At 37.7% G+C, this 15,229-nt stretch overlaps 1 protein-coding gene across 1 annotated transcript in view; it reads right to left on the bottom strand.

Moving 5' to 3' along the window:
• Nucleotides 1-15,229, bottom strand: part of LOC110453134 (vacuolar protein sorting-associated protein 13A-like) — a gene marked incomplete at its 3' end in the record, with an annotated part of 105,976 nt that overhangs the window by 39,687 nt on the left and 51,060 nt on the right. Inside the window, exons 6-13 of the mRNA XM_021501984.1 lie at nucleotides 11,475-11,666; nucleotides 6,687-6,754; nucleotides 6,000-6,257; nucleotides 4,974-5,031; nucleotides 4,067-4,188; nucleotides 3,635-3,816; nucleotides 2,535-2,679; nucleotides 609-753 (exon numbers count right to left, since the gene is read on the bottom strand). Coding sequence (XP_021357659.1) covers nucleotides 609-753; nucleotides 2,535-2,679; nucleotides 3,635-3,816; nucleotides 4,067-4,188; nucleotides 4,974-5,031; nucleotides 6,000-6,257; nucleotides 6,687-6,754; nucleotides 11,475-11,666 — 1,170 coding nt within the window. The remainder of the gene's footprint in view (nucleotides 1-608; nucleotides 754-2,534; nucleotides 2,680-3,634; nucleotides 3,817-4,066; nucleotides 4,189-4,973; nucleotides 5,032-5,999; nucleotides 6,258-6,686; nucleotides 6,755-11,474; nucleotides 11,667-15,229) is intronic.

Genomic DNA, 15,229 nt, shown 5'->3' with positions numbered 1-15,229 from the left:
CGTGCCAGGTGAGCTAACTAGGAGCAATTTAGGAGAAATATATTCTGGAGAAGTTCTTGAAATGTTGTGTCTTCTTTTGCCCGCACCCTGGGATACCGACATTCTTCAAACATTACAACCGTCGTTAATATAGTATATGAACAGTAAATAAATAAACGCGTGTAACACACATCGTACAGTCCCGACAGGTAGGCGACAGGTGACAACTGTTCATTACAGGTGAACAGGTGTCAGCGGCTCAGCCAACCGTAACAAACATTGACATTGCACCAAACAGTTTTCTAGCAGTAATTAAACCATGCCGATCATTAACACACGTACGCAGCCACAATATGATTAAAAACTCACATATCTTCCTCCATGAACAATTTGGTGCCGGTTGGAGCGGTCAAATGGGGGTAAATTCACATATTCATCAGAGGCAGTGAATGCACGTCCACCCTGTATCAAGGGCAGATCATCGCACAGGCGCGTCCTTAAATGACCTTCTCGGTTAATAGGATGTTAAACAAAATTAAACCAAACCAAATCAGGCCCCATGTAAGGATGGTGTGAGACACTTGACACCAATATTCTCTACAATATCAAAACATGAACTTTGACCTTACCATCCTCAGTATCAACCTCTATTTCCACGTCAGGTTCCTCAGTGCTGCCCCCTAGGATCCAGCTTAACCACCCCTGATTGGCCTTCTCCCGCTCCCGTCGTTCCTTCAATTTCTTCCGAGCTCTTCCAGGGGCCTCGGAAGCAAACTATGTCCAAAAAAAAAAAGTTTACTGTCGATGATAATTAACTTAATCATTCGTTTTGTAAGTTGAAGTCGTGAAAGAATTGTTTACAATTCCCAACTGACTTGTATTAACCTTAAGCTATTTATTTAAACAGCTTTGATTTCATCAAATAATTGACATTCAAATGTTTTAATGAAAATAAGTACACAATTATCCCTGTACAGAATTTCTGATTTCCTAGCTCCCAGGTCTTGCAATATCATACAATGTATGTTAACTCACTTGAATTAGAAAGCTCAGCTTAAAATATACACAATTCGATTATTGAGGCCCTTTGTTATCCAAAACCAAAGACACCAGGAATTATTTTGTATGAGTGTTTTGTTCATACTTTTCCATCCAACTGTTATCGGGAGTCTTAACCAGGACCAATCACGTCATAATCTCAAATTCATACTTTGATCGAAATCTGAAATGAATTATTTCTGATCGACAGTACCTTGTTCCATCAAAATTGACAGTTCCGCCATTTAGAAGATTAGCTTTGTTTAAAATACATTAAGAACCAGAAGAACACCAACCAAAGTGATCTTTGTATTGAATCTATCTATATCACAATTATGGTGCACACCATATAATGTATGACTGTATGGTCCTCACTTGTTGACATGGCCTCCAACTACCATGCATCGAGGCATTCAATTACGGTGCACACTGTATAATGTATGACTGTATGGTCCTCACTTATTGACATGGCCTCCTACTACCATGCATCGAGGCATACAATTAAGGTGCACACTGTATAATGTATGACTGTATGGTCCTCGCTTGTTGACATGGCCTCCTACTACCATGCACCGAGGCATACAATTAAGGTGCACACCGTATAATGTATGACTGTATGGTCCTCACTTGTCGACATGGCATCCTACTACCATGCATCAAGGCATACAATTAAGGTGCACACTGTATAATGTATGACTGTATGGTCCTCACTTATTGACATGGCCTCCTACTACCATGCATCGAGGCATACAATTAAGGTGCACACTGTATAATGTATGACTGTTTGGTCCTCACTTGTTGACATGGCCTCCTACTACCATGCACCGAGGCATACAATTAAGGTGCACACCGTATAATGTATGACTGTATGGTCCTCACTTGTTGATATGGCCTCCTACTACCTTGCATCGAGGCATACAATTAAGGTGCACACCTTATAATGTATGACTGTATGGTCCTCACTTGTCGACATGGCATCCTACTACCATGCATCAAGGCATCCAATTAAGGTGCACACCGTATAATGTATGACTGTATGGTCCTCGCTTGTTGACATGGCCTCCTACTACCATGCACCGAGGCATACAATTAAGGTGCACACCGTATAATGTATGACTGTATGGCCCTCACTTGTTGACATGGCCTCCTACTACCATGCATCGAGTCATACAATTAAGGTGCACACCGTATAATGTATGACTGTATGGTCCTCACTTGTCGACATGGCATCCTACTACCATGCATCAAGGCATACAATTAAGGTGCACACCGTATAATGTATGACTGTATGGCCCTCACTTGTTGACATGGCCTCCTACTACCATGCACCGAGGCATACAATTAAGGTGCACACCGTATAATGTATGACTGTATGGCCCTCACTTGTTGACATGGCCTCCTACTACCATGCATCGAGGCATACAAATGTTTCATACCATCATAAATGTGATGTATTTCCATCCTGAAATAAAATAACAGGAGCATGAAATTTTTGTGATAAGAAAATCAATATTGACCTTGACCTTGGCCTCCTCCCTTGCGGCTATGATGTTGCAGAGGTCCATGTCGGCCTCGAGTTTTTTGAGATCCTCCTGTAAGGTTTTATTGTCTGGGTACTCCATATGAGTCTTGTACATTTGCCCATAGCGAACTACCTTTTTCCTGTGCAAAAAAATAATTAAAAATATATAAAATAAAATAAAAAAACATTTTTTGTTTCTCCTTCTGAAAATAACATACAAGAAAGAACTCTTTACAGTCACTGATAAACAAGATGGTACTATCTAAACCAACTGTACTGCAGCGAACATGTGGAAAGTTCAGCTTAAAATGTGGAAAACTGTAGAACCAAACGGTAGACCAATTGACCATCAGCATGAAAACCAATGCAGGTCTGAGAGAACTGCTTACTTCATAGACCAAGGTTTTTTTTACGTTATTTCATATGATGTATATGATTAAATGATAAATACATTAGTTAGATAAAAGGTGTCATGTTTAATTATTTTACTTCCTTCATTACTACAGATATTTTCTATTTAATGTTATAAATACTAAATATATATGTAAACGTTTCTTAGTCAATGTCTTGTCAATGGAAATTTCAGGAGGTCTACAAGAAAACTGTATTTCATCGACCTATTGTCTATGGTGTATAAATCCTAAACTCTAAGACTGGGTGAGGGCAGAAAACTTGATAATCCTTCATAGCAATTAAATCTGTAAATTATGCCTATTCTCCACAAACTTAGGTCATTCATAAGGGCAGACAAATCAGCTATGCTTCACAGTTCTATGATATATGATGGTAAGGGAAGACAACTCACCTACTCCTCAGCCCTATGATATCTGATGGTAAGGGAAGACAACTCACCTACTCCTCAGCCCTTTGATATATGATGGTAAGGGCAGACAACTCACCTATGCTCCACAGTATTATGATTTCTAATTGTAAGGGCAGACAACTCTCCTATGCTCCTCAGCCCTATGATATCTGATGGTAAGGGCAGACAACTCTCCTATGCTCCTCAGCCCTATGATATCAGATGGTAAGGGCAGATAACTCACCTATGTTACTCAGCCCTATGATATCTGATGGTAAGGGCAGACAACTCACCTATGCTCTGCAACCTTTGTCCATTGGTGAGGACGTATTCTTTCCTCCACTACTGCAGTATAAGCGTAGTGCCACCAGGCCTTACGATTGAAGCGTACTGGAGTGTTTGGATGGTATCTACGGTAACGCCTGTTGATTTGTACACGACGACTGGCATCGATCCACTTCAGTAAGTTCAGGTACTGGACAGGTGCAACAAACATTAAGATAAGTTATACTTACAAACCTAGTTTGACCTCTTGAACTTGTATATAGATTATAATTTATTGATCTATCATGAAATTATAATTTTACATTTACATACAATTTAAGCAGATTGGTCCAAAACTCGCATTCATATATGAATTTATAATCTTTGATGTTAACTATGACCTCTAGCGTGAAATATTGACCTCAAATTTGACCTTTGACCTCAATAATAAGTAAATTTACCTGGTGTCTGGAGAAAAAGCACATGATATCGGGGAGGGAAAACTCCACGTAGATTCGCGGCATCACAAAGGTATCCTCCTTATTCATGATGACCTTGGCCTTGACAGTCACTGGACGTAAGACTGTAGGTAAAGGTCAAAGGTTAGAGCTGTATAACTAATAACCAACATAATGCTGACTTTTAATACAGGGTTTTATGTTTCATGGAAAAACTTTAACTACAACAATTTTTAAAGCTATAAACCCTATCAATAAAACTGTATGATAAACTGTACTTTTACAGTATACAGTGCCGTCTCAACCAACAAATCTCTGTGACCAGGAAAGGCTGGTGTGCAGTCAGCTCCAGATTAAAGAGAGTGACCTCTTTGTACAAACTGCCTATTTGTCAGAACAGATTCTTTTGACAACTTTGGAAATTATACAGCATAACAGTTATATCTTATGAACGCTCCAAGCTACCATATTCTTCATTTATACTAGAGGACATATTCAAAGTTATTTATACTCACAGATTAAAAAAGCCTTTCATTAATGAACATTTTTGTTCTGCATTTAATGGATAGACAATATGGATTAAAGATACAAAGCTTACAAATGCTTGTAAACAATGTACCTTGTAAACAACATACCTTGTAAACAATATACCCTTTAAACAATATACCTTGTAAACAATATACCTTGTAAACAATATACCCTGTAAACAATATACCTTGTAAACAATATACCCTGTAAATAATATACCTTGTAAACAATATATCTTGTAAACAAATACCTTTATAAATTTACTACATATTTTAATAAAAGAAACACACAACTTATATTATTCTCATGTTAGCCTATACTGTTGTCTATAAAAGTTAGCTTATGTGTGACGGATTATCAATTACGGATGTGAATTACTTACTGTGTGTGAAGGACTCCTCTCGTATTCTGTTGGTTGCTATGGACTGTTTCAGCAGGTTCTGTAAACGGAGATAATCAAATAAATTTTCTTCTTTTAATTTTTTTGTCTCAGTCAATTTTCATTTAATTTCATCTGCAGCTGCTTTAGATACAATGGGAAATCGTCTTTCGGGCCATGTATCTGTACGTGAATGTGACTTTCGGGCCGTGTATCTGTACGTGAATGTGACTTTCGGGCCGTGTATCTGTACGTGAATGTGACTTTCGGGCCGTGTATCTGTACGTAAATGTGACTTTCGGGCCGTGTATCTGTACGTAAATGTGACTTTCGGGCCGTGTATCTGTACGTGAATGTGACTTTCGGGCCGTGTATCTGTACGTGAATGTGACTTTCGGGCCGTGTATCTGTACGTAAATGTGACTTTCGGGCCGTGTATCTGTACGTAAATGTGACTTTCGGGCCGTGTATCTGTACGTGAATGTGACTTTCGGGCCGTGTATCTGTACGTGAATGTGACTTTCGGGCCGTGTATCTGTACGTAAATGTGACTTTCGGGCCGTGTATCTGTACGTAAATGTGACTTTCGGGCCGTGTATCTGTACGTGAATGTGACTTTCGGGCCGTGTATCTGTACGTGAATGTGACTTTCGGGCCGTGTATCTGTACGTAAATGTGACTTTCGGGCCGTGTATCTGTACGTAAATGTGACTTTCGGGCCGTGTATCTGTACGTGAATGTGACTTTCGGGCCGTGTATCTGTACGTGAATGTGACTTTCGGGCCGTGTATCTGTACGTGAATGTAACTTTCGGGCCGTGTATCTGTACGTAAGTGTGACTTTCGGGCCGTGTATCTGTACGTGAATGTGACTTTCCAGAGTTTTACTTATTATGGTAAATGTCAAATTTCGACTTAATAATTGCTTGGAATTACAAACTAATTAATTCCTGGAGAAAGATGATGTTTAGGGTGATACATATCACATCAGTAGAAAGCTATCATGATATATACCCTATGTCTGTCATACCTTCCAGACATGTGACTGGAGTCGTTTCTTCTTGCCGACCAGGTCAGCCTCCTGGACATAGTGATTCCAGTAGAGGGACAGGTCTGTCAGACTGCCCAGTTTGTGAAGTATGGTGGCCGAACTGTCCACATCCGCGTCCTCCCATCGGTCATTGGTTGTGTGGACAGTAAAACTCTGCAGCATGGCGCCCACTGCGAAGGAGTAGTCGCCGTTGGTGATGGAATCCTCGTACCTAATGTGAACATTCCTAATGGTGATCTGTGGGCGAAAAAAAACATAACAGTAAACAAGAGGACTGGGTGGGGCAGTGGATAATAGCTGCACACTCGCTTTTCACCAAGAAAGCCCAGGTTCAATTCCCCAAGGTTACTCGCTTTTCACCAAGAAAGCCCAGGTTCAATTCCCCAGGTTACTCAGTTTTCCTCCCACAATAAGACCTTCTGCACACTAACACATTAAGACTCCCTGCATACTAACATCCGAGCAAACAAAAGTGAAATTGATATAAGTTGTTTCTCAATTGTTGTAAAATGAATTTTATAACTTAAAAAGAACACCATCACAGAGGTTTTGTCATAGAATTTCACTTATAATGATTTAAAATAAGTTCACTTTTAAATTTCAAAAATATAAAAAAATTTTGTGTAAATTAAAACTGTCTTACAAGGTTGTGTTTCAACGACCTACCTGTATGTTGTTGAGGATATATTTTCCAAGTTTCTCAAAGAACCCTGGATTTTTGGCAGCTTGGTCCACTATAAATTGAGACAAAAAGAAATATCAAAATTAAAACTGTGAATTTCCAAGAGACAGTCTGTGACTTCTAAATGCACACAGTACGTATATACAGACTCTTATTTACAAAGTACTACTGAAATGATTAAACAAGGTTTTAGTTATCATAAAATTATTATTGGATATGATTAAATAGTATTGATAATAATGACTTTGGGTAAAATTAACACAACTTTTATAAATGATGTCATTTCCCTTTAAAAGAAATATTTTAAGGATCCCTGTCCCACTGCACTGTAGTTTTTCATTTACACAGTAACCTCCCCTTAACTTCCAAGGGACATAACTGTAGCACAGTTGGGTCCTGTCACTTTCAATGACTGGGTAGCTTATGATCAGTCGGTTACAGCCGAAGCACATGTATAACAGTCTGAAGTCCTGGGTTCGAATCCCAGTCTAGCCCAACTTTATTTTTACACTCACATACCTGTCAACCTTTCAGCATACAAATCAGGGTGATGATCGACCCTCTTTGGGGTTTTCAAATCAGGGTCATAATGCGTAGCTTCCTTTCTCGTCCTCTTTTGATATACTATACCCATTATGTATATGGAAACCAATGTATTAAACAACAATTTTACAACTTTAAATGTGACTTTTATTATAATTCATGGTTGCTGATTTTGCTGCCTTCACAGGGCTCACCCTGGACCTAAAAAATCAGTAGCCAAAAAAGTAGCCATGTTTGAATTTCAGTTGCCAATTTTTTTTTAACAGGGGCCATACTTTCTCGGCCTCCAACTGTTACGGATAGGCCCTCCATTAAAATCATTAAATATTCAATAATTTTTAAAGTGCAATACTATTCAACATGATGTTAAATTAAAGAGTACTCTGTAAAATTAAATTAAAATGAGAGAAAAATCAGACTTTATCTCATTTTCTTGACACAGGAATTGAGAACAAATCTAGGTTGAAAAGTTCAAATTTTAAGATATTATTTGCCTTTAATTCTGTACCTTCAAAAAACAAGAGGCCCAAAGGCATTAGCGGTCACCTGAGTTATATCATAGGAACTGGTAGCTTTATTTTGTTGTTTAGATGTGATGTGGAAATCAGCATGTAAACTAAGCGAAATACAATACTTGTCATGTCATCAAAGGATAAGAATTTGAAAATATTGGTAAATGTTCCCTTTGGGGCCCCGCCCTAGCCCCTGGGGATGGGGCAGGAATCCCAATTTTACAAAGTAATACTCTCATTCACCAAAGATGATTCTGACTAAGTTTGAGTAATTTTCTGTTGAAAATGGATAAAATATATACCCAAAAGTGTTATTTCCCTATATAAACTATAGTAAACTTTACCCCCTCCCCAAGGGAGAACAAATAGCTTGGGGGTTCTGAAATTAACGATTTAAATAAAGCCCCTGATGATTTTCTTTCCATGCAGAGAAAATGAACGTAGTACCTCTGAGTCTGGAGAAGAAGTTTTAGAAATACTGGTTAATTTTCCCTTTGGGGCCCCGCCCTGGCCCAAGGGGTTGGGGTAGGAATCTCAATTTTACAGTTTGAAATTATCTTCCTCCAAGGATAATTCTCACCAAGTAAAAATAATTTCCTACAGAAAGTTGTCAAAATATTCCCAAAAGTGTTATTTCCCTATATAAACTATAGAAAACTTTACCCCCTCCCCAAGGGAGAACGAATAGCTGGGGGTCCTGAAATTTACAATTTAAGTAAAGCCCCTGATGATCATTCTTTCCATGCAGAGAAAATGAGTGTAGTACCTCTGAGTCTGAAGAAGAAGATTTTTGAAATATTGGTTAATTTTCCCTTTGGGGCCCCGCCCTGGCCCCAGGGGTTGGGGTAGGAATCCCAATTTAACAATTTTGTAGCCTCATCTACCAAGGATGACTCTGACCAAGTTTGAAAAAAATCCATCCACTGGTTCTTGAGAAGAAGTTGAAAATGTAAAAAGTTTACGCACGACGCACGACGCACGACGACGGACAGAAAGCGATTAGAATAGGTCACTTGAGCAAAGCCAAGGTGACCTAAAAATAAAAATAAATAAAAAGTAGCCTCAGTGATGCAATATTGATAATTGTTTTTCCTGTGTTTACATTCACCGTTATTCATGTTTTATGTAAAATAAATATATAAGGGTTTTTTAAAAGATCACACATTTCAAATGTAAATGGCATTAGAACACATTTGAAAGGAAAAGTATGAATTATGAATACCATGTACACTAATTTAAATATACTGAACCAATAAATTTGTTGGATGCGGTGTTTGAATGAGTTTATCAGATCGGCTTACGGCGCCGTCAAATGTACGTGTGCGAGACCACCTATGTGTGACTCGCTTATCAGACTGTTTTCTCAACGTCAATGGGTCTTTCAATTAACTTGACCCCACTGTCCATTATTGTACAAGAATTATAACACCTGTTGCTATCTGAAGCTTGATAATTGACTTTACAACTTAGACAAAAGCATTAATTAACTCGCAGTCGTACAGCGCGTGCTGATCTGTGACGGCCCTGATTATGTTTACACACGTGAGCTCGAGAAGACGGATCGTTGACTGGAACAAAGATACAGAGTTTCACTATTTAAAAAAAACTTAGTAGTCAATTTAGGCTAGGTTTGAGAATCCGGGTCTTTTCGGGTCATAGATTAAAAAAACGGGTGAAATGATGACCCATTCGGTGGAGGGTCTTGTTCCGGGTGTGACCCAGACAATCCAGGTGGAGTTGACAGGTGAGTTGACAGGTGTGCACTCAGAACACTGATGTTGATTATAGTTTTTTGATTTCACCTTTGATTTTTTCATAAAAGCCCCACTAGGTATAATTGTTTGTTTTTTTAGAATTAGTTACAGTTTTTGGCAGTGGTACGGGGATCCTTAAGTAGACAATACTTTGTTACAGTTTCTGGCAGTGGTACGGGGATCCTTAATCAAGTAGACAATACTTTGTTACAGTTTTTGGTATGGGGATCCTGAAGTAGACAATACTTTGTTACAGTTTTTGGCAGTGGTACGGGGATCCTTAAGTAGACAATACTTTGTTACAGTTTTTGGTACGGGGATCCTTAAGTAGACAATACTTTGTTACAGTTTTTGGTACGGGGATCCTTAAGTAGACAATACTTTGTTACAGTTTTTGGTACGGGGATCCTTAAGTAGACAATACTTTGTTACAGTTTTTGGTACGGGGATCCTTAAGTAGACAATACTTTGTTACAGTTTTTGGTACGGGGATCCTTAAGTAGACAATACTTTGTTACAGTTTTTGGTACGGGGATCCTTAAGTAGACAATACTTTGTTACAGTTTTTGGTACGGGGATCCTTAAGTAGACAATACTTTGTTACAGTTTTTGGTACGGGGATCCTTAAGTAGACAATACTTTGTTACAGTTTTTGGTACGGGGATCCTTAAGTAGACAATACTTTGTTACAGTTTTTGGTACGGGGATCCTTAAGTAGACAATACTTTGTTACAGTTTTTGGTACGGGGATCCTTAAGTAGACAATACTTTGTTACAGTTTTTGGTACGGGGATCCTTAAGTAGACAATACTTTGTTACAGTTTTTGGTACGGGGATCCTTAAGTAGACAATACTTTGTTACAGTTTTTGGTACGGGGATCCTTAAGTAGACAATACTTTGTTACAGTTTTTGGTACGGGGATCCTTAAGTAGACAATACTTTGTTACAGTTTTTGGTACGGGGATCCTTAAGTAGACAATACTTTGTTACAGTTTTTGGTACGGGGATCCTTAAGTAGACAATACTTTGTTACAGTTTTTGGTACGGGGATCCTTAAGTAGACAATACTTTGTTACAGTTTTTGGTACGGGGATCCTTAAGTAGACAATACTTTGTTACAGTTTTTGGTACGGGGATCCTTAAGTAGACAATACTTTGTTACAGTTTTTGGTACGGGGATCCTTAAGTAGACAATACTTTGTTACAGTTTTTGGTACGGGGATCCTTAAGTAGACAATACTTTGTTACAGTTTTTGGTACGGGGATCCTTAAGTAGACAATACTTTGTTACAGTTTTTGGTACGGGGATCCTTAAGTAGACAATACTTTGTTACAGTTTTTGGTACGGGGATCCTTAAGTAGACAATACTTTGTTACAGTTTTTGGTACGGGGATCCTTAAGTAGACAATACTTTGTTACAGTTTTTGGTACGGGGATCCTTAAGTAGACAATACTTTGTTACAGTTTTTGGCAGTGGTACGGGGATCCTTAAGTAGACAATACTTTGTTACAGTTTTTGGTAGTGGTACGGGGATCCTTAAGTAGACAATACTTTGTTACAGTTTTTGGTACGGGGATCCTTAAGTAGACAATACTTTGTTACAGTTTTTGACAGTGGTACGGGGATCCTTAAGTAGACAATACTTTGTTACAGTTTTTGACAGTGGTAGTACGGGGATCCTTAAGTAGACAATACTTTGTTACAGTTTTTGGTACGGGGATCCTTAATTAAAGTTTAACCAAAACAAAGGACATTTTCACATTATATTAACCTCCCAAAACACAAAAATATTACTATAGCAACTATTTACTTTTCTTTAATTAATAATAAGACTTTCATATAAATAGCTAATATAATTAATATAATCTCCTTGATAGCTTAATTCAATGTATTGATAGAAAAAACTCACAATTGGGGGCCTTTCATTAGGACTCAAAATATTTATTTTATAAGAACTTACCCACAGTTTTGAAAGTTGACCGTTCAAAAGCACGTAGTTTCGCTTGTTTGATGGCATTTTCCAGATCTCGGTCCTTTTTTCCCTCGTATGGCCGGTCATTAATGGGTCCTAGCAGTACGTAAAGGCCATCCAGTTCCAGCTGGACATTGGCAGAGAACAGGTTCGACCAGGGGAATGAGAACTTGATGTAGTCTGTAATTATTTAATATAAATATATAATCAATATATATATAAACATGTCTTCAGTAATAAAAATTACATTTTAATCCATTTCTATTCTGTTATCAACTGATGTATACAGTCAAGCCTTGTGATTTAAGGTTAAAACAGCTTTAACTGCTCGCGACCTTGTGTCGTCTTGCCTGCCAGTTAGTTGGAAATCCTTAAGCTTCATCCATTTATTTACAGGAAACCTCAGATACAAAGTTAAATTATAATGAAAGCCTGAATTAATGATTACTTAGCTCCTATAAGGTTCTTATTGTTACATATTAAAACAGGAAAGGTCATTGTGTGATAAAGTCAAACAGGAAAGGTCATCGTGTGATAAAGTCAAACAGGAAAGGTCATCATGTGATAAAGTCAAACAGGAAAGGTCATTGTGTGATAAAGTCAAACAGGAAAGGTCATTGTGTGATAAAGTCAAACAGGAAAGGTCATCGTGTGATAAAGTCAAACAGGAAAGGTCATCATGTGATAAAGTCAAACAGGAAAGGTCATTGTGTGATAAAGTCAAACAGGAAAGGTCATTGTGTGATAAAGTCAAACAGGAAAGGTCATCGTGTGATAAAGTCAAACAGGAAAGGTCATCATGTGATAAAGTCAAACAGGAAAGGTCATTGTGTGATAAAGTCAAACAGGAAAGGTCATTGTGTGATAAAGTCAAACAGGAAAGGTCATCGTGTGATAAAGTCAAACAGGAAAGGTCATCGTGTGATAAAGTCAAACAGGAAAGGTCATTGTGTGATAAAGTCAAACAGGAAAGGTCATTGTGTGATAAAGTCAAACAGGAAAGGTCATCGTGTGATAAAGTCAAACAGGAAAGGTCATTGTGTGATAAAGTCAAACAGGAAAGGTCATTGTGTGATAAAGTCAAACAGGAAAGGTCATCGTGTGATAAAGTCAAACAGGAAAGGTCATCGTGTGATAAAGTCAAACAGGAAAGGTCATTGTGTGATAAAGTCAAACAGGAAAGGTCATTGTGTGATAAAGTCAAACAGGAAAGGTCATCGTGTGATAAAGTCAAACAGGAAAGGTCATCATGTGATAAAGTCAAACAGGAAAGGTCATTGTGTGATAAAGTCAAACAGGAAAGGTCATTGTGTGATAAAGTCAAACAGGAAAGGTCATCGTGTGATAAAGTCAAACAGGAAAGGTCATCATGTGATAAAGTCAAACAGGAAAGGTCATTGTGTGATAAAGTCAAACAGGAAAGGTCATTGTGTGATAAAGTCAAACAGGAAAGGTCATCGTGTGATAAAGTCAAACAGGAAAGGTCATCGTGTGATAAAGTCAAACAGGAAAGGTCATTGTGTGATAAAGTCAAACAGGAAAGGTCATTGTGTGATAAAGTCAAACAGGAAAGGTCATCGTGTGATAAAGTCAAACAGGAAAGGTCAACAGGTGATAAAGTCATACAGGAAAGGTCATTGTGTGATAAAGTCATACAGGAAAGGTCATTGTGTGATATAGTCAAACAGGAAAGGTCATCGTGTGATAAAGTCAAACAGGAAAGGTCATCATGTGATAAAGTCAAACAGGAAAGGTCATTGTGTGATAAAGTCAAACAGGAAAGGTCATTGTGTGATAAAGTCAAACAGGAAAGGTCATCGTGTGATAAAGTCAAACAGGAAAGGTCATCATGTGATAAAGTCAAACAGGAAAGGTCATCGTGTGATAAAGTCAAAACAGGAAAGGTCATCGTGTGATAAAGTCAAACAGGAAAGGTCATTGTGTGATAAAGTCAAACAGGAAAGGTCATCGTTGGATAAAGTCAAACAGGAAAGGTCAATGTGTGATAAAGTCAAACAGGAAAGGTCATCGTGTGATATTAGTCAAACAGGAAAGGTCATTGTGTGATAAAGTTGAATCACATAGTTAAGGCTGTATGTTTTCTGTACAAATAACTTTCCAATCTACATCTTCGTCATATTCTTTCTGAGTTCACAAATTTAGGAGCTTTGCTGACCGTGTATCAATGCCTCTTGATTGCCACACTGTAGTGAAACTGCTGAGTCAGTTGAAATTTGTAATCAGCAGGGAAAACACTCATTCCTTTGTAATTCTTTTCCATTCTGTTTCTAATTTTGTTTTTCTTATGCTCCAACCAAGCACAACACCATGCTAATTATGGATTAATAATTGTTTTGGCAAATATTGCTGTATTTACAGAGATCATGTAGAATCTCTCAAGTCAAAAGGTGAACTTGACCAAGCCTCAGTATAGATCTCGAGATACCAAAATGTTGTCAATTGCAAATATTTTGTAAACTGTGTGCTAGCTTGCACCTAATTTACAAGTGGCAAAATATTTACATTGCTAATTTTTTCTCCCTTGATGATTTTCCAATATGATTATGCTTCGAGAAGAATTATAGTAAAACTCAGCTTTTCTTGACAAATAAACATTTTTTCAGCAACACAATACATCAGAAGGTTGTGGTGTCAACACAGAAATAAAGCTGATGTTTAACTTGGCCTCTTCATACTAGTTTAGAATGATTACTGTCTATTGTTGGGTTGCCAAAACAGGCACATCTGTGTCGAAAATCAATACTAATCACTCTTACAGTACATGTCTTGAACTAATTTGATCTCCTCACCCACATAATGTATTTCAAAGACAGTTATAGACCTGCACAGCGATCTGGCAGTCAGGCATTAAAACATCTATAGACCTGCACTTGTGGCACAAAGACATTTATAGAACTAAACAGTGATTGGCATGAAATCATTTATAGACTTGCTCAGTGATTGGGACAAAAACATGTGAAGACATGTGCTTCACAGTGGCACAAAGACATTAATATCGACCTGCACTTGTTGCACAAAAACATTTATAGACCTGTGTTTGTGGTACAAAAACATGTACAGACCAGTGTTTGTGGTACAAAAACATGTATAGACCTGTGTTTGTGGTACAAAAACATGTATAGACCTGTGTTTGTGGGACAAAAACATTTATAGACCTGTGTTTGTGGTACAAAAACATCTATAGACCTGTGTTTGTCATACAAAAACATCTATAGACCTGTGTTTGTTGTACAAAAACATCTATAGACCTGTGTTTATGGTACAAAAACATTTATAAACCTGTGTTTGTGGTACAAAAACATCTATAAACCTGTGTTTAAGGTACAAAAACATCTATAGACCTGTGTTTATGTTACAGTACAAAAACATCTATAGACCTGTGTTTATGTTACAAAAGCATTTATAAACCTGTGTTTCAGGTACAAAAGCATTTATAAACCTGTGTTTATGGTACAAAAGCATTTATAAACCTGTGTTTAAAGGTACAAAAACATCTATAGATCTAAACCTGTGTTTGTGGTACAAAAACATCTATAGACCTGTGTTTGTGGTACAAAAACATTTATAAACCTGTGTTTGTNACAAAAACATCTATAGACTTGTTTGAGGTTACAAAAACATGTAAAGACATGTGTTTGTGGCACAAAAACATCTATAGACCTGTGTTTGTGGTACAAAAACACCTATAGACCTGTGTTTGTGGTTCAAAAACATCTATAGAC

The sequence above is a fragment of the Mizuhopecten yessoensis genome, unplaced genomic scaffold (assembly GCF_002113885.1).
Source record: "Mizuhopecten yessoensis strain PY_sf001 unplaced genomic scaffold, ASM211388v2 scaffold827, whole genome shotgun sequence".
In the NCBI taxonomy this organism is placed as follows: Eukaryota; Metazoa; Mollusca; class Bivalvia; order Pectinida; family Pectinidae; genus Mizuhopecten; species Mizuhopecten yessoensis.
Note: the sequence above shows the minus strand (reverse complement) of the source record. Positions and strands in the feature narration are given on the sequence as shown.